Source organism: Saimiri boliviensis, chromosome 10, assembly GCF_048565385.1.
Source record: "Saimiri boliviensis isolate mSaiBol1 chromosome 10, mSaiBol1.pri, whole genome shotgun sequence".
Lineage (NCBI taxonomy): Eukaryota > Metazoa > Chordata > Mammalia > Primates > Cebidae > Saimiri > Saimiri boliviensis.
In genome coordinates this window covers 384,573-405,923 of record NC_133458.1, presented here as the reverse complement: position 1 = coordinate 405,923, position 21,351 = coordinate 384,573, and the positions used below count along the sequence as shown (strand labels likewise).

Genomic DNA, 21,351 nt, shown 5'->3' with positions numbered 1-21,351 from the left:
AGACAAAAAAGGATAAAAAGGAACGAGCAAAGTCTCCAAGAAATATGGGACTATGTGAAAAGACCTAATCTACGCTTGATAGGTGTACCTGAATGTGACAAAGAGAATGAATCCAAGCTGGAAAATACGCTTCAGGACATTATTCAGGAAAATTTTCCCAGCCTAGTAAGGCAGGATAATATTCAACTCCAGGTAATACAGAGAACACCACAGAGATATTCCTCAAGAAGAGCAACTCCAAGGCACATAATCGTGAAATTCACCAGGGTTGAAATGAAGGAGAAAATACTAAGGGCAGCCAGAGAGAAAGGTCAGGTTACCCACAAAGGGAAGCCTATCAGACTTACAGCAGATCTCTCAGCAGAAACCCTACAAGCCAGAAGAGAGTGGGGGCCAATATTCAACATCCTTAAAGAAAAGAACTTTCAACCCAGAATTTCACATCCAGCCAAACTAAGCTTCACAAATGAAGGAAAAATAAAGTTTTTTGTGAATAAGCACTCAGAGATTTCATCACCACCAGGCCTGCTTTACAAGAGCTTCTGAAAGAACCACTACACATATGAAAGGAACAAACAGTATCAGCCTTTCTAAAAAAATTATCAAAAAGAGCATCAATATAATGAAGAATTTACATCAACTAATGGACAAAATAGCCAGCTAATGGCAGTATTAAACTCACATATATTATTATTAATTCTAAATTTAAATTGACTAAATCCCCCAATCCAAAGACAGGCAATTTGAATAAAAAACCAAAATCCATCAGTATGCTGCATCCAGATCCATCTCACATTCAAGGATACACAAAGACTCCAAACAAGGGATGGAGAAAGATTTACCAACCAAACAGAGAGCTAAAATAAATAAATAAAAAGCAGAAGTTACAATTAAGCAACAAAGATCAAAAGAAGCAAAGAAGGACATTATATAATGATAAAAGGATCAATGCAACAACAAGAAGAGCTAAAGATCCTAAATATATACGCACCCAATACAGGAATACGCAGACATACAAGACTTATAAAGAGACTTAGACTCCCACATAATAATATTGGGAGACTTCAACATTAATATTAGACAGATCAATGAGACAGAAAATTAACGATATTCAGGACTTGAACTCAGATCTGGAACAAATAAATGTAATTAACATTTATAGAACTCTCCATTTTAAATATACAAAATATACACTCTTATCAGTACCACATCATATCAACTTAGAAGTTTAAAAGAAATCTTGGTTGGCTCCTTGTTTGCTATTCTCTTCCCTCATTTTCTTTCATGTCTCCATTATTAAGGACAATTATAGGCATACCCATATTTAGACTGCATTCTAGCCCAGGCAATAAAGCAATACCCCCATCCTCTCTCCCTCTTCCTCTTTCTCTTTCTTCCTCTTCTAAAAAAAAAAAAAAAAAAAGAAAAAGAAAAAGCTCTGTCAAGATTTTTTTTTGAGATAATAAAGTGGATGAGATGAAGAAATGTTTTTAGCAAATACATATTGAATTCGAGAAGTTTCCTATCAACAATTTAAAAAAATGGTTAAAATCCTAATGAAGGAGGTCAGTGAAAATGTGGCATAGGGACCATTAAGGAAACACTAAAAAACCCAGGAAAAACTGCTGGAATCAACCAGAGCCCAGAGCCCTGGAAGATACTCAAAGGCTTATGGCAACCAAGTGAACCCTTAGCCTTGACCTTTCTGTGGGTTCTGGGCAAAAGACTCAGATTTTTCAGGCTGAGAAGTGGTTTTGCAGACATGCTGGAAGCTGAATGTATGAGCTGCTGCCAGCTCAGGAAGCACTTAGCAGTTGAGGCAAACAACAGGCTGTCTGATAGCCTGCGAGGAAAAGCTGGGGGTGAGAATCCCAGAGAATAAGGGCTTCAAGAAGCTCTTACATGAAGTGGGGAACCTAGAATCCAGGCACACATTCAGGACAGAAAGGACCAGAGAATCCCGCAAGCTCTTCTCTCAGGCTGCTCTTTGGGCTCAGCACAAGCAGGCAGCGAGGGCTAAGGCAGAGCTGGAAAGAGTCTGGTTAAGCACTGAAAGAGTGCTTCCAACACAGAGCCAGCCTGCAAAGGGCTGGTGAGGGCACTTTTTTTTATTTCAGTTTTTTTATCTCTTTTGCTCCAGGTGTTTGTGGAAATCTCTGTCAAACAACCAGCTGACGACGGAGCTAAAAGTATAGAGGCTTCAGAGACCAGCAAAGACCAAGAGTCTTTATAAAAATAGTTTAGACTAAAGTCCCCAAATAAACAACTACAACCTGCAGCAAGAAGCGACAAATTCTAGAGGGGGGAGAATGTCATTACAGAGTCACCACATTAGAATATTCAAAATGCCCAATTCCAACAAAAAAATGTAAAGCACAAAAAGAAATAAGAAAATATGGCCCATTTACAGGAGAAAGTGAATTAAAAAAAATTGTCCCTGAGGCATCACATGATTCATAGGCAGCAACTTTAATAAACTATCTTAAATATGCTTAAAGAGAAAACAAAAATCAAAAAACAAAACACCATGAAAAAAAAGGAAACCAGGAGAATAATGTCTCAACACATAGACAATATCAATAAAGAGACAGAAATTACAAAAACTAACCAAATAGAAATTTTGGAGCTGAAATGCACACTTGAACTAAAAAATTCACCAGAGAAGGTCAAAGCAGATTTCTTTGTTTTTTTTTTTTTTTTTTGAGATGAAGTCTCGCTGTCACCCAGGCTTGAGTGCAATGGCGTGATCTTGGCTCACTGCAACCACTGCCTCCCAGATTCAAGCAATTCTCCTGCCTCAGCCTCTTGAGTAGCTGGGATTACAGGTGCCTGTCACCATGCCTAGCTAATTTTTGTTTTTGTTTTTGTTTTTTTTTTGAGACGGAGTTTCACTCTTGTTGTCCAGGCTGGAGTACAATGGCGCGATCTCGGCTCACCGCAACCTCCGCCTCCCGGGTTCAGGCAATTCTCCTGCCTCAGCCTCCTGAGTAGCTGGGATTACAGGCACACGCCACCATGCCCAGCTAATTTTTTGTATTTTTATTAGAGACGGGGTTTCACCATGTTGACCAGGATGGTCTCGATCTCTTGACCTCGTGATCAACCCATCTCAGCCTCCCAAAGTGCTGGGATTACAGGCTTGAGCCACCGTGCCCGGCCTTAATTTTTGTATTTTTATTAGAGATGGGATTTCACCATGTTGGTCTCAAACTTCTGACCTTAAGTGATCTGCCTGCCTTGGCCTCCCAAAGTGCTGGGATTACAGGCGTGAGTCACTTCAGTGGCCTAGATTTGAGCAGGCAAAAGAAATTATCTGTGAACTTGCAGAGAGGTAAAATGAACTGATCCAGTTTGAGGAGCAGAAAGAAAACAAAGAATGAAGGAAAATGAAGAGAGCCCAAGAACCTAAGAGGCTTGTGGAGCTCCGTCAAGTGCACCAGCACATGCATGCGGGAGTGCCAAAATTCTCAAATCATACAGAATTACAAAGAATCCTGAACAGCCAAAGCAATCTTAGAAAGAACAAAGCGGAAGAATGAACCGTCTCAATTTCTAAACTTACTACAGACTACCAAATAGTGTGGCACTGCTTATCGATCAATGGTACAGAACTGAGAGTCCAGAAATAAACCTACACATCTATGGCTGTTTGGTTTTTGACAAGGGTACCAAGGGCATTCAATAGGGAAAGAATAGTCTTTTTAACGAATGGTGCTGTGACAAGCAGATGTCCATATGTAAAAGAATACAGCTGGACCCCTACCTTCACAGCACATTATAAATTACTCAGAATGAATCAATGACCTAAATGTAAGAGCTAAAACTGTAAAACTCCTTTGAAAAAACATAGGAGCAAATCTTCATAACCTTTGCATTTCTTGTGTACCTGAGGTGTCAACCACAAGTTTATTAGGCTCTGTTGAATTTCTTATGCTCTTATGTATGATATCAAAAGCATAGCAAGAAAACAACAGATAAAGTGGACTTCATCAACATTAAAAACTTTTATGCATTAAAGGACATTACTAAGAGAGTTCAAAGAAAACCTACAGAATGGGAGAAACGTCTGTAAATTATATATTTGATAAGGAAATATATAAAGAACTCTTAAAACTAAACCACAAAACCCAATTAGAAAATGGGCAAAAACTTGACTATAGATTTCTCCATAGAAGCTATACAAATGGTCAATAAGCACATAAAACCACAATGTATCATTGCATACCCACTAAGAGGGCAATAGCAATAATAATAATAATAAATTAAAAAAAAAGAGAAAATAAAAAGTATTGGATGGGATGTGAAGAAACTGAAACCCTCATATATTGCTAGGGGAAATGTAAAATGGTACAGTCATTGTGGAAAGTAGTTTGGTGGTTTTTCAACACAGAATTATAATATGTTCCAGAATTCCACTTGTAGGTATATGCCCCAAAGAGCTGGAAACATGTATTCAAACAAAATGTGTCCATGAATTTCACAGCAGCTCTATTCACAATAGGCAAATGGTGAAACAGTTTAAATGTCCATGAGCAGATGAATGGAAAAAGAAAACGTGGCATATCCGTACAACTAAATATTATTCAGCCATAAAGAGGCATGGAGTATTGATGTGGCTGGAACTTGAAAACATTATGCTAAGTAAAGACACCAGTCACAAAAGGCCACATACTGTGTGATGCATCCAGAGTTGGCAGTTCCATAGAGAGAGAAGGCAGATTCTGGTTTCCAGGAGCTGGGGGGAATGGAGTGACTGCCTAATGTGTAGGGGGCTTCCTTTTGAAATGATAGGAAGTTCGGGAATGAGACGATCGTGATAGTTATGCAACACTATGAAGGTGCTTAATGCCAAGGAATTGTATACCTTAAGATGGCTCAAATGGTAAATTTTATGTTATGGGTATTTTACCATAAATTTTGAAAATCTACCCTCCCCTTCAAATTTTTAAATGATTATGGCCAGCTGTAAAACAATCTGAATTCTTGCATAAAAATAATTTTTACCCAAAAAGATGTTAAAAGAAATTTTTATCTCATTTATGTAAACATTGTTAGAGAAATATAAAGAACAGACTAAGAAAAATATTTTACAAAAAGTGAAAAATTTCAATTAAGCCAAAGTATTACCCACAGAATACAAGCCCTTTCTAACATTATTAAAGATCATGGACCGGCCACGATGGCTCACACCTGTAATCCCAGCACTTTGGGAGGCTGAGGCGGGTGGATCACCATGGTCAGGAGTTCAAGACCAGCCTGACCTGCATGGGGAAATCTCGTCTCTACTTAAAATACAAAAATTAGCTGGGCATGGTGGCGGGTGCCTGTAATCCCAGCTACTCGAGAGGCTGAGGCAGGAGAATCGCTTGAACCCAGGAGGCGGAGGTTGCGGTGAGCTGAGATTGCACCATTGCACTCCAGCCTGGGCAACAAGAGTGAAACTTTGTCTCAAAAAAAGAAAAAAAATTATAAAGGATCCTTTAACTTAAAACTTGAAAAGTTGCAAGTAGTTTTCTTTGATTTTGATGAGTTGTGTGGTTTAAGAGAAACTCAGTGGACAATTAATACTTTGAATACTTTAATTTCAGGGGAATTCCAAATTTATAAATAAATGTCAATTGATGGCCTAAAAATTAGAAATTAATAGGGTAAGTTTTTTTCATTTCATAGTTTCTATTTGTCAAAGAATTCAATTACATCTACAAAACTTAGTTTCTATTATGACAAACACTGCTCCAGCTATGGTGGGTCAAAAATCTGAATTTATTGCAATTCATTTAGAATTTAAAATAAGGGACAGATATTTCCATTATTGCTTCATTCCACTGTATAATATTATTGAAAGTATCTGTGTTCCATTTTATGAAGCAGACTAGAAAAATCACCAAGAATGTAGTTGTTAAAATCTTTCAATATTTATGTGCAAATGCTTTGAATTGTAGAGAGTTTACACAACAGTAAGAAGAAAGAAAGAAGACAATGAACTTAATGATCTTGTGTTCTTTGCCAATGCTTAGGTGAGTTGTGGAAGAATTTTACAATATTCACTCCATTGGTAACTACAAGTCAAGATTTTCCTCAAACAATAAGTGCTTTCCAAATATTCAATAATCAAAGGCAAAATGACAATATAATTTATGGTTTCTCACTGCTATCTTGTTGACTTTGAAACCTGAAGAAAGGAAAGCTCATTTGTGACATAGCTAGGTATGAAAAATTATGTGGAAATAAATACTTTCCATAATATAAATCGTAACTAATGATTTCATGTTTTTCTAACATGAATAAATATGCAGAATATTTTCATTGCAATAAAGAAAACTCCGTAAACTGGCAGAAAACTACCATATAAATTTGAGGAACACTTTTTCATATCAATGAATTTAGAGTTGTTTGCCAATTTATGTGTTGCTCCTTTGAATTTGACACTAGTTACACTGCTACAAGGGTAAACTTATTTAACTTGAGAAAACATAATTTGCAAACAAAGGTGCTTTTGCTTCAAAGTTAAATCAACTTCTCTAAAAATGGTGACCTAGTTTTGTTAATGTGGATATGAATAGTAAAGGGAAATGACTCCTGGTACCTGAGTGACTTGCTGGAGAATTTACGTATGTTTGGACAGCTAGGTATGTTTGAACAACTTTTCAACTGCAAATTTTAAAAAACTGTAAAGGCAGATCAAGTATTTCCAATACAAATCAGTGACAAAATTGAACTATGCTGTGTGAACTACAAAGTGGATTTTGAAGACTTACTCTGAACATACGAATGTAAATAGCTCATTAACATCCTTTTATATTGATGACATGTTGGAGTAATATTTTGGATTTAACAACTTTAATAAAATGTATTATTAAAATTAATTTTACTGGTTTCTTTTTATTTTTAAAATAAAATGTTAAAATGAGGATACTAGAACTCTTACAATTGTGCTAGTGGCTTTACTCACGTTTCAGTTAGGCACTGCTGACCCTGACAGCTTCTTCTGCTCTCCCTTGCCCTGGCTCCTGTTGAACTCCTCCACAGCCACCGTGCACTCCAGCTCAGCCCTCCCCAGTGTCCTGCACAGCTCCAGGGGCTTTTCTCTAGTTCCTTCCACAAACCTCTGCTGGGTCCACTTGTTCAGGGCATGGAGGACCCTTCTTTCCCACTCAAAAGGTTCCTCATTCTTAGCCTTGTTTCCTGAACCTTATTTTTATTTTTCCTATCAAGATGCCACCCTGTTCCTGCACCTAACTGTGTGGTGACCTCCGTGGGTCATCTGAGCATTCTTATTCTGAGCATGCCTATTGCCAAGCACGCACTCCCATAAAACTTTCTCTCTTGGAATTCTCTTCTTCCAGCAAGACCCTCATGAAATGTCAACAGGAACCTTTTTTGGGGCTTAACTTTATGTGACATCTTGCTTTTCTAAAAAGTATTCAGAACATTTTGTTTATAACTCTCTTCAGAGAAGACTTAATTGGAACACACACTAAAAAGGACCTCCGCTTGTGGCCGTGAAGGAGAATCCCTCAGGAAAGGACCAGGGTGACCCTAAAAAGCTGCCTTTTGCAGCTCCCAAACCAGCTCCAAACCCACGTGGCCCCGACAGCCCAGGCTGGTCTCCTCATATCACCTGAAGCCTCTGCAATTTAAGTATTTGTAAATTCAATAAGAATTATTAGGTATTCCAGAAACAGGACTAAGTAATCAAAAGCCAAGTTAAAAAAAAAAAGAAAAAAACAACACTGGCGGGGCCCAGTGGCTCATGCCTATAATCCCAGCACTTTGGGAGGCCGAGGCGGGTGGATCACTTGAGATCAGGGGTTTGAGACCAGCCTGGCCAATGTGGTGAAACACTGTCTCCATTAAAAATACAAAAATTAGCTGGGCATGGTGGCGCGTGCCTGTAATCCCAGCTACTCAGGAGGCTGAGGCAGGAGAATCGCTTGAACCCAGGAGGCGGAGGTTGCGGTGAGCCGAGATCGTGCCATTGCACTCCAGCCTGGGTAACAAGAGCGAAACTCCATCTCAAAAAACCAAAAACTTAAAAAACCCCTGAAATTAATACTCCCCAAAATCGTCTCAAAAATGAAGGCAATATTAAAATGATTTCTAGCAACCAAAATTCATAAGAATTCACTGCTGGTGGAACTGTGCTGAGAAACACCACAGGGAAAGCTTCCTGTAGCAGGAAAATGATCCCAGATGGAAACATGAAATGCAGGAGAATGAAGAGCACCAGAAAGAAATGCCGGGGAGCGCTACGTAAATATGACTTTTAACACGACAATAGCAGTAGTTATGTCTTACGGGATTTAAGATATATATGGAATTAAAATACATGACAAAAACACAAAACACATGAGAGGTAAGTGGAGTTAAAATGTTGTAAAATTCTTGAATTGACTGGAAAGTGGGGAAAGGTAGTCACTGGAGGTTAACTCATGGGAAAAGGATGCCTGTTGCGAATCTGGGGTGACAACTAGAAGAATAATAGCAATGTATAACTAACAATCCAGAAGAGGAGAAAACTGGAATAATACAAACACTTGATCGATTCAAAAGAAACAAGAATATGTGCAAAAATGACAAAGAACAGTTGAGACTATTAGAAAGCAAGGAAATGAAAGGTAGATTAGAATTTAGAGTTGTTATAAGCAGACTGTATGTGAGTACGAAAACGGTGCATTTGAAAATAAAGATTGGAGACAAAAAGCAAATTCCAATTAAATGGAGCTTATAAAATACCTACATTTAGTATAAAACACAGGGAAGTAGAAAATGAAAGCACAGAAAACAAGATACCTTGCAAACACAAAATAAAGCTAATGTAACTATCTTAAATATCAGACAAAGCAGATTTTTAAGGTCAGGGACATTGCTACACATGGCCATTTTAAACTGATATACTTCTAATGACACATTAAAATATAGATGGCAAACAGTGAAAGAATTAAAGGGACAAATAGACAAGCCAACAATTATATTTGGAAATTTTAATAAACGTCTTTCAGTACCGGTAAAACAATACATGTCTTTCAGTTCTGGTAGAAAAAGCAGTTAAAAAGATCAGTAAAGATATGGAATAATTAAGTAACATTGAAAAACGATGTGAATGACATATGTAGCATATCAAGAACTGCAGAATTTAAGTTATTTTGAAAAGAAAATGAAACTTTTACAAAAAGAGGTGGCAGCCTGGATCATAAAGCACGTCTCAATAAACTACAGAGGATTGAAAGTTGGTTCTGGGAAAACACTGATAAAACTGCTAACATTTTATTCAATAAGACTCATCAACATAAAAATAAAGAAAACACAAATTGACAATACCAGGACTGAAGAAGCAGGGATCTGTATAGATCTTACATACATTAAAAACGTAGCAGAACATTGAAAACATTGATGAAATGGACAGATTCCTTGAAAAGTACAACTTAGCAGAACTAACATAAAAAGAAACAGAGAGTCTGAATAGTTCTATATCTGTTATAGAAATTTTGGACCCCAAGAAGAAAACCTTTTCACAAGAAAACTCTCTGCCCTGATGGCTTTTCTGGTGACTTCTTCCAAACATTTAAAGAAGATATAACATCTTATCTAACCCAAACTACTCCAAAAAATAGAAAAGAGGAAACACTTTCCTCTTTACTTTATGGGCCAACATCAAACCTTACCAGACTCATGGGAAAGGAAAGCAATAGATCAATTTCATGAATGTAGATGCAAAAATCCTCAACAAAATATTAGCAAGCTGAGTTCAGCTATACATTAAAAACAAAATATATCAAAACCACATAGGGTTAATTTAAGAATGAGAGGTAGATTTAACATTAGAAAAATCTATCCATGTAATATTTAAAATTAAATGAACAAATGATAAAAAACCATATGTATGTACATAAAAATCATGATAAAATTCAAAAGCCATTTATGACTAAAAACTCTCAGAAAACTGGGAATTGAGAAGAATTTTCTTCATCTGGCAAAAGGTATCTTCAAAATATCTATAGCAAATATCGTGCTTATAGTGAAGTATGGAAAGCTTTCACTCTGAGTTCAGAAATAAGAAAATGTTGTCTGCTATCACCACTTCTATTCAACATTGTACTTCACAAACAGCATGAGTTACACAGAAAAATCCAAGTGAATTTATGCATTAATTAAAGAATTCATAAACGAATTTAGTGAGGTAGCTGAAGCAAGATTTTTTTTCCTTCTGAGACAGGGTCTCACTCTGTTGCCCAGGCTGGTCTCAAACTCCTGGGCTCAAGTGATTCTCCTGCCTTGACCTCCAAAAGTGCTAGGATTATAGGCATGAGTCACTGTGCCTAACCTTTGAAGCAAGATTAATATACTAATATCTCAAGAAACAATTAGAAATGGAATTTAATATTTGTATTAAACATAAGCATAAACAAATACTTAGGAATGACTATTAAATTATGTATAAGACTTCCACTCAGAAAATCATAAAACACGGACAGAAACTAAAGAAAACCAAAACAAATGGAAGGATCTACTATGATCACGGGTTGGATGACTCAAAATTAGAAAGATGTCCTGTTTATTCAAGCTGATCTATAGATATAATGCAATTCCAAATGAAATTGCAATATAACTTTTGTTTTTTGAGAGAAAGGGTCGTGCTCTGTTGCCCAGGGTGGAGTGCAGTGGTATGATCATGGCTCACTGCAGCCTCGACCCCTTACCTCCTAAGTAGCAGGGACTATAGGCATGCACCACCACACCCAGCTAATTTTAAATTTTGTTGTAGAGACCATAGAGATGGGGTCTCCCTATGTTGCCCAGGTTTGTCTCAAACTCCTGAGCACAAGCAATCATCCTGCCTTGGCCTCCCAAAGTGCCAGGATCACAGGTGTGAGCCACTCCATCCAGCCTGATTTTTTTAAAATGGCAATTGTTATTAAAAGTTAATTTAAAAAATTCACATGTAAGTACAAATGGCCAAGCTCTTCCTAATTTAAAAAAAAAAAAAAAAGAGTTGATGGACTTGGGACTCCTAGGAATAAAGACTTATTAAAGGCAGGGTAATTCTAATAAACGGAAACAGTGCAGTGACAGACAGAAGGCCAAAAGAGCAGAACTGAGACTCTAGGTCCCCACACGTGCCACTGCCTGCTCGGTGACAGGGAAGCAGTGCAGGCCACAGAAGCTCCTTCTCATACCTGCTGGACAGTAGGATGACAAGCTGAACCCTAACAAAACTTCACCCCACGTCACAGCATAGCAGAAATAAATCACAGGTAGATTACGGCCAGAAACATGAAAAGTTAAAATAATAAAATCTCTAGATGATAAAAAAGAATATGGAAAAGATTTCTTAAGAGGACTCAAGAAACAATGGCATAAAGAAACAAACAGCAAATGAGCTCCATTAAAGTTAAGAGCTTCTGTTTATCCGAAGACCACGAAGAGTCTTAAACCCAATCACAGAGCTGGAGACAAAATCCGTAATACTCATACCTAATGAAAGACTCTGAGACTCCTAAATATTGATTTAAATAGAGAGAGAGATCCGATAAATAAATGAGCAAACTCATTTTGAAATGGCACTATAAAAGCAAGATTTTGAAACATACGAACTCATTTTCCACCAGGGAAATCAGGGAAATGTAAATTAAAGCACCATTCTATGCTCTGATAGACCCACAAGAATGGCTGGAGGCTTAAAAACGGACAATACCGAATGGAGCCAAGGATGCAGTGCGAATGGAAGCCTCATGCCCTGCTGGTGGGTGTGGACACTGGTAACCACTTTGGAAATTACTTGGTGGCCTTCATTCATTTTCAATAAATGTATTTATTTTTAATGGACACATGGTAATTGTATATATCTGTGGGGTACACTTTGGTGCTTTGATACATGTCTCTGTTGTATGATGATCCCGTCAGGGTATTAGTGTATCTACTGGCAGTGTCGAGAAAGACTATCTCTACATATAGCCTATGACCAGTAAATACAAGATAAACATAAATGTAAATATAAATGTGTATACACATAAACACACATACCTGAAGTAACATATGCCTATGTGCACGAGATGATGACTAAGAGTATAGCAGCAGCATTATTTGTTATGCCTCCAGCTGAGTAACCCATATGTCCATGAACAGTTGATCGGATAAATAAATTGTATTTTTTTTTGAGTGGAATACTGTACGGCAAGAAAATAAAACATGGCAACTACATGCAACAACATGGATGAGACTCCTTGCAAAACGCTGAGTGAAAGAACCCAGAGATCAGGAGTTCCTTTTGTAGGATTCCAAAATAACATTTTCAAAAGGAGAGAAAAGTTATCTCTGGTGCAAGAACTCTGAATAAAGACTGCTTCTCAGGAGGGAAGTGGGGTGGATGCAGCGTGGTTGCAGCATCCCTGGTGAGAGCCGTGTCTTGCATCTGGATCTGGTGCTGTGTTCACTCGGTAAACATGCATTCTGAATGTGTACTGCATTAGCAAATGTTTATTTTAACATATGTAACTGCCACCAAGCCTTAGTAAGCGAAGAATTATAAATATGCTCTGAATTTTCTTGGTGTCTTGGGAGCATTTCTGAAGCTGCATAGACACGGTGCGGCCACTACGCCAGGTGCACCAACCAGCGCCCCTCCCTCTGGCTTCTCCTCAGTTCCCATCCTCAGAAGGCAAACGTCCCCTACTGGTGCCATTTCGCTTCCCACTGATTCTCACAATGGCTGCGTTCATCTCTCCCAACCACCTTTTTCCCTTTCTTATTTTCTTTTTCTCCTTCCCTCTCTCTCCCACCCCATGTCTTTCTGTGGAGTGAGGTTGGCACTTACAGCCATTGCTCAGACATAAGCACGCTTTTGGTCCAGTTAGTAAGCCATCCAAACTCATGTTTGCTGGGTTTCTTGATGATATTCTTCATTACTCACTGCTCATTTAAAATTTTCACTTCCACGTATACTTCTGCCAATGGGCAATGGAAGTAGCGGAAAGTGTGGCTTCTGGAAAGGGGGTCTGGAGACTGCTCATCAGCTCTGTTGGGAAAGGATTTTGGAGGCCACATTCGTCTGATAGTGACGGAGGTGTAAGCTGCATTGATGAGAGATTCTGGGCTTTGCATGTACCAGCTCAGCAACCCTGAAATGTCCAGCGAACTTCCTGGGGCTGCACTCTCTGCCTGGTGAAACTGGGTCAGTGGCAGTACTTACCGGGTGACGTTAACGTGTGTAAAATACTTGGCATGGTGCATGTGAACAGTTACAGTTGTCCCTTGGTGTCCATAGGGGATTGGGTCTAATCCCCACCCCCGACCTTGCCCTCCTTGCCCCATGCCAAAATCCATGAATGTCTAAGTCCCACAGTTGGCCTTTCAGGACCCGTGGATACATGAAGCTGGCCCTCCGTATCTGCAGGCTTCTCATCCTGAGAACAGGCCGTGTTTCTGATCTGTGGTTGAATACCTCGATACAGAGGGCTGACCATAATGAAAAAAATTCTCAGAGAAGTGGACCATGCAGTTGAAACCCGTGTTTTTTGAGGAGCAACTGTGTTGTCCCTGCTGGACTGGCACGAACTGGAGCTGTCTCTGTTGGCCCCTGGGTCACAGGGGCAGCTGTCACAGGACGACTCCTACACAAAGCTGGTCTTATATTTGTTGTGAGAGTCATCATTGCATTTTGGGACTTGTTCTAAGAAATAAGTAGCTCCATTTCCCTGTGTGTAAAGTAAGAACATGGCTGCTGAAGGCTTTCTTGGCTTATGGGGCTATTCTGGAGGAGAAATGTTCAATGCCCACAAAGCATTCTGCTTCCTGGGTATAATTACTGAGACAATGGAGTGCATTATTTTTATAATATGGACTTTAGAATCGACACACTCACACAGCTCTCAGGAAGTGACACTGGACCCTGCTTCTGACGGAAGGATGTGGGATGAGCCCCAATCCTACAACAGCACACCAGCTCTGGATGCTTTTTCTGGCAAACATCACACACTCGGCCACCAGCAGAATGACATCTCACACAGATGTATCCTTTTTTCAGCTCAGAAGTGCCACAGGCAGGTGACTAACAATGCCCACAGATGGAGGAGTGTGCTCTGTGCCCTAAAGGATCAGTGTTCATAGGTGGGATAATTCCTGATGCTCTTGGGTTGCCTAATAAATATGTCACACTGTACACACATGAAGGAAACTGATGTGTATAAAAAATAGGGATTGTTCAATATAGGAAAATCGCTGTACACACATGAAGGAAACTGCTGTGTATAAAAAATAAGGATTGTTCAGTATAGGAAAATAAGATAAACATTTCAGACTTAATTACCTTGGGTCAGCTTACCTCCTTAAATTTTTCCTCTCTTTCTTCTCTTTAGCAACTTGAAAATTTAAACATTTATAATAAAATATAGAGTATAATAGAACAAATATTAATATTGTACCAGCTTTTTGAAATAACTAGAATATGATAGGCCTTCCTCACACTTTTCAAAGTGCAACCCTGTATGAAAGGTAGACTTATTCTTTCTGAGAATTGCCAACCATAGTTGAGATACCTGAACAATAAAAAACACAACTCAATTACATTTGCTGTGTTTCTTAGCTGGATTCTCAACAACTAACTTGTTTATTTTACTTCCAAGTATGGATCTCCTAATGGACTGTTGTTAGGGTCTAGAAATATTCCATTTGTTATATCATTGATCTTATCTGACATTCTGGCAAACATCTGGATTACATTTTAGCAGAGAGAAATAAAATATGCAATGATCGATATACTATTAGAATAAGCTGAATAGCATCCATTTTACTTAGTGCTAATGATACGGAGGACAGATTTAATCCTAATACAGTAATGAGCTCTTCCTATAGAGAAATTGCTGTTCTGGGACCAAAACCGCTACCCCCCAACTCAAATCAAACAACAATTTGATTTGTCAAATCATCTGTAAAATGTCATCATTAGTTACCAAGAGACCCACTAAAGATGTAGGTGGGCAGGGGCTGTCTCACCTCACTTCCAGGGAAGAGTGGACAGCATTTAATAAGCCGTCATCACCACCCCACATGTCACGCTAAGCACTTCACATCTGCCAACACGTTAAGTCCTCACAACGGCCCTCTGAAGGGGGCTTCTTAGTCTCCACACAAAACAGAAGCACAGACAGGTTAAGTACTTTGCCCAAGGTCACACAGCTGCTAAGAGACTGACCCAGAATTTGAGCCCAGACAGCCTGACTCCACCTTCATACTCTTAACACATTGCAGCATCTTGCTAATAGAGCACCTGCAGCCAAAACACAGGAGCTTCTGGATGGCAAGAGCGAGATCATATTTCTTCTCTATTTTCCATGCATTTACATAATGGCTAAGTATTTAATAAATGATAGTTGAGTTGAATTCTTATCCAAGGTCAGTATTATCTCTTTACATGACAAATACAGAGCATGTGAATAAAAATGTCAATGTTAACATCGTATCTCATGGCAGCATTCTCCAAGGGAGTTCAATTGGCTTAGCACACAGAGGGCTCCAGGCTGGGCAGCGCCTAGAAGGCCGAAATGGAAACTTTTCTTGTCTTGTATTCTTTGCAGACTTACTAATTTCTACTCCTTACCTGAAGAGGCACAGAATTATGCTTCCTGTTGCAAGGGACATCAGAGAGACACTGTAGCCCAGGGTGTAAATGGCCTTCACCAGAATATAAAACGTGATCTACAAAGAAAGAAAATGGATCTGTAAGCTGATGGTGACCAGCAGCAGCACCAGACAATGGGAACGGTTCCAACATCCAGCCCTATGCTCTGGCCATGAATGACTCTTGCCTGCCTGGAAGGCATGAGACAGTCTCACTTTATAATTCTACCTCCATCTTGAACCAAAAAATGACACCCACCACTCAGAACATCCTCTTTTTTCTTGTATTTCATCATGAATGACTTTGGATGGTTCCCGTAAAGCACCTCTGTCTGGAGGGAACACGACCCACCACCATCAGGGAAAGCAAAGGAAGAAGCACTGAGCTAAGTTCACAAAGAAAGCTCAGTCTGTCCCCGAGGCAGCACATCCAGCCTTCTGATACTTCAGGTGGACACACAAGTCTGAGTATGTTAAACGCTATGACCTCCAGGCACAGGGCAAGGTGCTCCAGACAGAGGGAGTTGCCTAAGCCACAGCCAGCTGCTGAACTGCAGTATCTTGGAAATTTTATTTCATTAACATTTCTTGGTTTAGCAAGCTTCAAGGCTTAATACTTTTAATCTCCACAAAGTCATCAGGCACAGGAGGGATTCATGATCATCACAGTGGCAGAATCGCTTACAATAGGAATCCTACACAGACAGAACTGGGTCCTCTAGAAGGAAAACCAGTGCCGGTTTGATAAAACCAGCAACACGTGCAGGGCATCACCACCGCTCCCACCACTCCCAAAGCCACTTCCTGATCTGCATTTTTCTTGATAAAGCTAATTCCTATAAAATAAAGAGGTAAACAATCCATGTGTGCTTATATGATGAATTTTATTTTTGCCAAGAGGTCCTGAATCTGTATAGATAAAACGGAACCTCACCTTTACCTTACAATATAAAATTTAAGGCAAAATTCAAAAAGTTACGTTCTTATTAGTTTGACTCTTAATTACAATTTTACTGTTTAATCATTATTTAGAACGTATTAACCCATTTATTTTGCATTGTAGGAATCTCTTCTTGGTAACCTTGACCCTGCTTACTTAGCACTGCTCAGAAAAGAGCCTAAAGTAGTCCTGGCTAGATCCCTCCTCCTCGCTACTCCTCATCCTTCCTGACTCCAGTCCTGAGAACATGTCATTAACCACCATCCTCACCTCACCTAACCACCACTCTCAACTCACCTAACCTATACTCACTTCACCTAACTACCCCCCTTACCTCACCTAGCCACCATCCTCACTTCACCCAACCACCACCCTCACCTCACCTAACCCATATCCACTTCGCCTAACCACTTTCCTTACCTCACCTAGCCACAAGTCTCATCTAACCCACACTCATTTCACATGACCCTCACTCATCTAACCACCATTCTCAACTCATCTAACCATCTCCCCTCACTAACCACCATCTCACTTCACCTAACAACCACCTTCACTTCACCTAACCACTCCTCTCACCTCACCTAACCACCACTCTCAACTCATCTAACCATTTCCCCTCACCTAACCACCATTCTCAACTCATTTAACACATACTCATTTCACTTAACCACCACTCTCACCTCACCTACCAGCAGCCTCGCCTCACCCAACCACCACTCTCAATTCATCTAAGCCATATTCACCTCACGTAGCCATAATTCTTACCTTACCAGTCACCCTCACATCACCTAACAACCACCTCCGCTTCACCTAAATACTTTTCTCAGCTTCTCTAGCCACCCCTCTTAACTCATCCAACCCATAGTCACTTCAATTACCCACCACCCTCACCTCACTTAACCCATATTCACCTCACCTAACCACTAACCTCACCTCACCTAACCACTAAACTCACCTCACCAAACCACCACCCTCACTTCGCCTAACCACCACTCTGAACTCATCTAATCCCTATTCACTTCACCTAACCACAACCTGCACCTTACCTAACCCACTCTCACCTCACCTAACAGCCACCCTCACATCACGTAACCACCACCTTCACTTGCTGATTTCTCAAAGAACTTAGAACTACCATTCAACCTGGCAATACCATTACTGGGTATAAACCCAAAGGAATAGAAATCATCCTACCAAAACGACATGCCCATCAGAGCCCCATTCACAGAGCAAAGACATGGAATCAATATGTGCCCATCTACAGTGGGCTGGATAAAGAATATGTGGTACATACACAGCGTGGAATATTACACAGCCATAAAGACTGAAATCACGTCCTTTAAAGCACCATGGATGCAGCTGGAGACCATCATCCTAAGCCAATTAGCACAGAAACAGAAACAATTAGCGCGTCCATAGCGGGTGAGCGCGCGGGGAGCAGAAAGGAGGCGATGGAGGCGAGGCGGCCGGCGAGGCTGGGTCGGGGAGAAAGGCGGCCCCACGCCGGGGTCCTCTGTCCGGGAGCCGCTGGGTCCTGGGCCCCGTGGCTCGAGTGGGTCCACGGAGGACCCCCAGCTGCCCCCTGCGTGCAGAGCCCTTCGGGACGGGACCGTGCGAGGAGGGATGCAGGACGGGGCGGAAACTGAGTGGAACCGGCGGCTCCCGAGTTGATGGTGTCTGGGTTTGCTACGGGTGGGCATTTCGGTGGGGTGAAGATGGACGGGACCGGAACTGTGGTCTCCGTGGTGGCAGCGAGCTGTGTGCTGGGCTGCGGGTGGAAGCGGCCACGTGCTGTCGCGCGGGGCTTCGAGGGCAGCAGCAGCAGCAGGAGCGCACAGGCCCGGGTTAGGTCCCGAGCGCAGTGGCACTGAGTGGGTCTTGTCAGGTCAGCATCCAGTCCTGCGGCAGAACCAGGGTCCTCTGCCGGCCCCACCTTTACTGACCTCAGCTCTGGCACCGCGTGGCCCCTGGGGCTGCTTGTGCACAGCTGTGCTGGGGGCACCAACCCTCCTTTCCTCAGTCCCTGCGGAGGTTTCGCCTGGAGGCCTGGGCTCTCTGCCTGGCAAGACAGGCTTTGATGAGGTGTGGAAGAAGCTCCTGTGCCAGCTCCGCAGGGGCCTGATGTTCCCCATGTAGATTCTGCATTGCCACCTATACCGACAACCTGCCGACCTTACAGAAGTAGGCGGGGGGAATACCGTGGGCCTTGGAGCCATGGTGGGCCCACCGCACCGGGCCCTGAAAGCTGGGAGGGCGGAAATCAATCTGGTGTCGGAACCCCACACGATTCCTCCTAAACTAAGACTTTCTTGGCTCTCCTAAAGGCCTGATCTCTGGAGAGTGGAAGATCTGAGAGCTGAGAGAGAAGTGTCCGGATGTGTCTGTGCTTCTAAGTTGTTCTAGGACCTCACTTACTGGACTTAGAAAGCCCTGGACAGTGTTATGCTGCTGCTCCCTCTGCCCACCCATCTCCCTCCCTCCCCTCCCCTGCAGTGGCTGCTGCAGGAGGCATCTGCAGGAGATGGGGGCAGGAGGGTGGGGGGTGCTTATTGCCTCCATCCCAGGCTCTGGCCCTCTGTGGCTGCTCAAAATACTACTCTTGCCACGCCCTGGTATCTCGGGTCCCTTCCCTGCCCCTCTGGCCAGGGTTCTGGCTTCCTGTGGCTGGTGAGTGGAGGCTGCACAGTTCTCACAGGGCTTCTTGCCTGCCCAGACCTCTGTAAGGATTCTCTGCATTTAGGCACTTTTCAGTTTTATCTTGGCATGTGACAGCAGTGTCCTGTTTGAACCCTGAATCGACACACTGTTCCTTGCACACACAATAACATTTTTTATGAACTCGAATCCCCATAAAAAGACCATCAAATTGACCAGGAAAATTTTTCAACACCCAGGTTTTAGAACTTGAGATCACACAAGAAACAAGAAGACATCAGGGACACAGTTCTTGAAAGTGCTTTTGCCCTTCCTGCCTCAGAAGCCCCCCACCCAGAAAATACCCTGGTTTCTCTGTGGTGCCCCTGGTCCACCTGTGGTTATGTTCATGACCACAGTGTCCACGACAGAATGCTCAGGGCTGACCCACACATTGTGTTTATTCAGTGAAAGAAGCCACGTAGAGCACAGGGCTGTGAGGTTTGACCTCCTCTGAGACAACAGAAAATGCGGGTGAAGTAAACTCATTTAACCCAACATCTGTTAGATATTAAAAGAAGGATGCTAGGGCAGGTTTTCCTTTAGTGTCCTGCTCCCGCAGCATCTGTGAGATTCCAGGATGCCTGCTCCTGCACTGTCTGTGGGATTCCAGGATGCCTGCTCCCTCAGTGTCTGTGGGATTCCAGGATGCCTGCGCCTGCACTGTCCATGGGATTGCAGGATGCCTGCTTCCACACCATCTGTGGGATTCCAGGATGTCTGCTCCTGCAGCATTCTGTGGGATTCAGGGCACCATCCCATGGATTCCAGGAAAATTGCTTCAAAACCCTTCTATGGCATTTTTGGAGGCCACTCGGCCCAGTCAGCCAGCCTCTGCTCTGGGGCGGCTCGGTGGACCAAGCCGACTTGTCTGCTGCTCTCACAATTCACTCCCTGCATCTTTCTTCATGGTGTGACAACTAGAGCTCAGTGATGATGTTTCAAGCAAAGTTTCCCTATGCTCATTACTACTTGCAAAGCCTCAATCATGGGCTAACACATTTTAAAAAGACAATACTGATAAATACTTAACAAGAAAACTAAATTCATTAGTGTAACTCCTCAAATAGTTCAGGTAATCAAGGTTGACATGAATTTTGATCTGGGAAACTAATGTATGAATAGTTTTAGAAAGGGGATTTTTTGCCTTGTTAAACCTCAGTAGAAAAACCAAGACCCACGCTGAGTGGAACTGCCCTGTGAGTGGGCACTGGTGCTCTCCAACACATGCCTGCCATGTGCAGATACTGAGATCTAAGTTAATTAAACTTATATAAAATTGACACGCCAGTTACTCAGTAGCACCAGCCATATTTCAGTGCTCAAGGCCACATGTCGCCAGTGGCTGCCATACTGAACAAAGCAGATAAAGAACGTTACCATCAGCGTAGACAGTTCTGTTGGCACAGAGACCATACAACCACTATTCACCCACAGGAGCACCTTCACGTTGTTAATCAACATTTGCATGTGTGTATTATCCAGTCTCACATATGGGGCGGAAAAGCACATGTTCTTACCCATTTGAAAGTCATCACCTCTGTTGTGTAGCAGTAGGATTTATTCCCAAGACAGAGCCTCTGGATTCCAGGTGTGTGGGGGCAGGTCTGTGGGCAATGCCCGGAACTTATAAAGCAGATCTGTTTGAACAGCACCAGCCTTTCCACCCATGGCCCAGAACCCAGTGTGCATGAGGAGCTGAGGCCAGCCTGACACCTGGGAGCTACACTCATCCCATGAGCTCAGTGCCTTCAAATTTCCCCTCAACAAAAAAATGCTCCGCTCAATGTGAGTATTTTAAATCTCAAGAATGCACAATAGCTCTGATCATTACAGGATTCTAAAAGCACCATGATTTCATACTAGAAAGAAAGAATAGTCCAGCAGGAAGTGTTTCTGGTCAGAAAGGGCCTAATCTAACAGCTGCAACTCCAGGGAGCAGCTCAGTCACAGCAGAAGTTAACTCCAGCACTGACTTTGGAAAGAAGGATTTGCAAGACCTTGACGTTCTTCCCCTTGACCCAAGATCCTGTCAATGCCAAGGAGAAGGGCAAAAGATACTCTCATAAATTCAAGGCTATCATTTGGGCTTGCCAAAAGGA

General features: G+C 41.7%; 1 protein-coding gene across 1 annotated transcript in view; it reads right to left on the bottom strand.

Annotated features, from left to right (window-relative positions):
- Positions 1-21,351, bottom strand: part of VIPR2 (vasoactive intestinal peptide receptor 2) — a 101,315-nt gene that overhangs the window by 18,005 nt on the left and 61,959 nt on the right. The window contains exon 5 of the mRNA XM_003941846.4: positions 15,596-15,693. Coding sequence (XP_003941895.1) covers positions 15,596-15,693 — 98 coding nt within the window. The remainder of the gene's footprint in view (positions 1-15,595; positions 15,694-21,351) is intronic.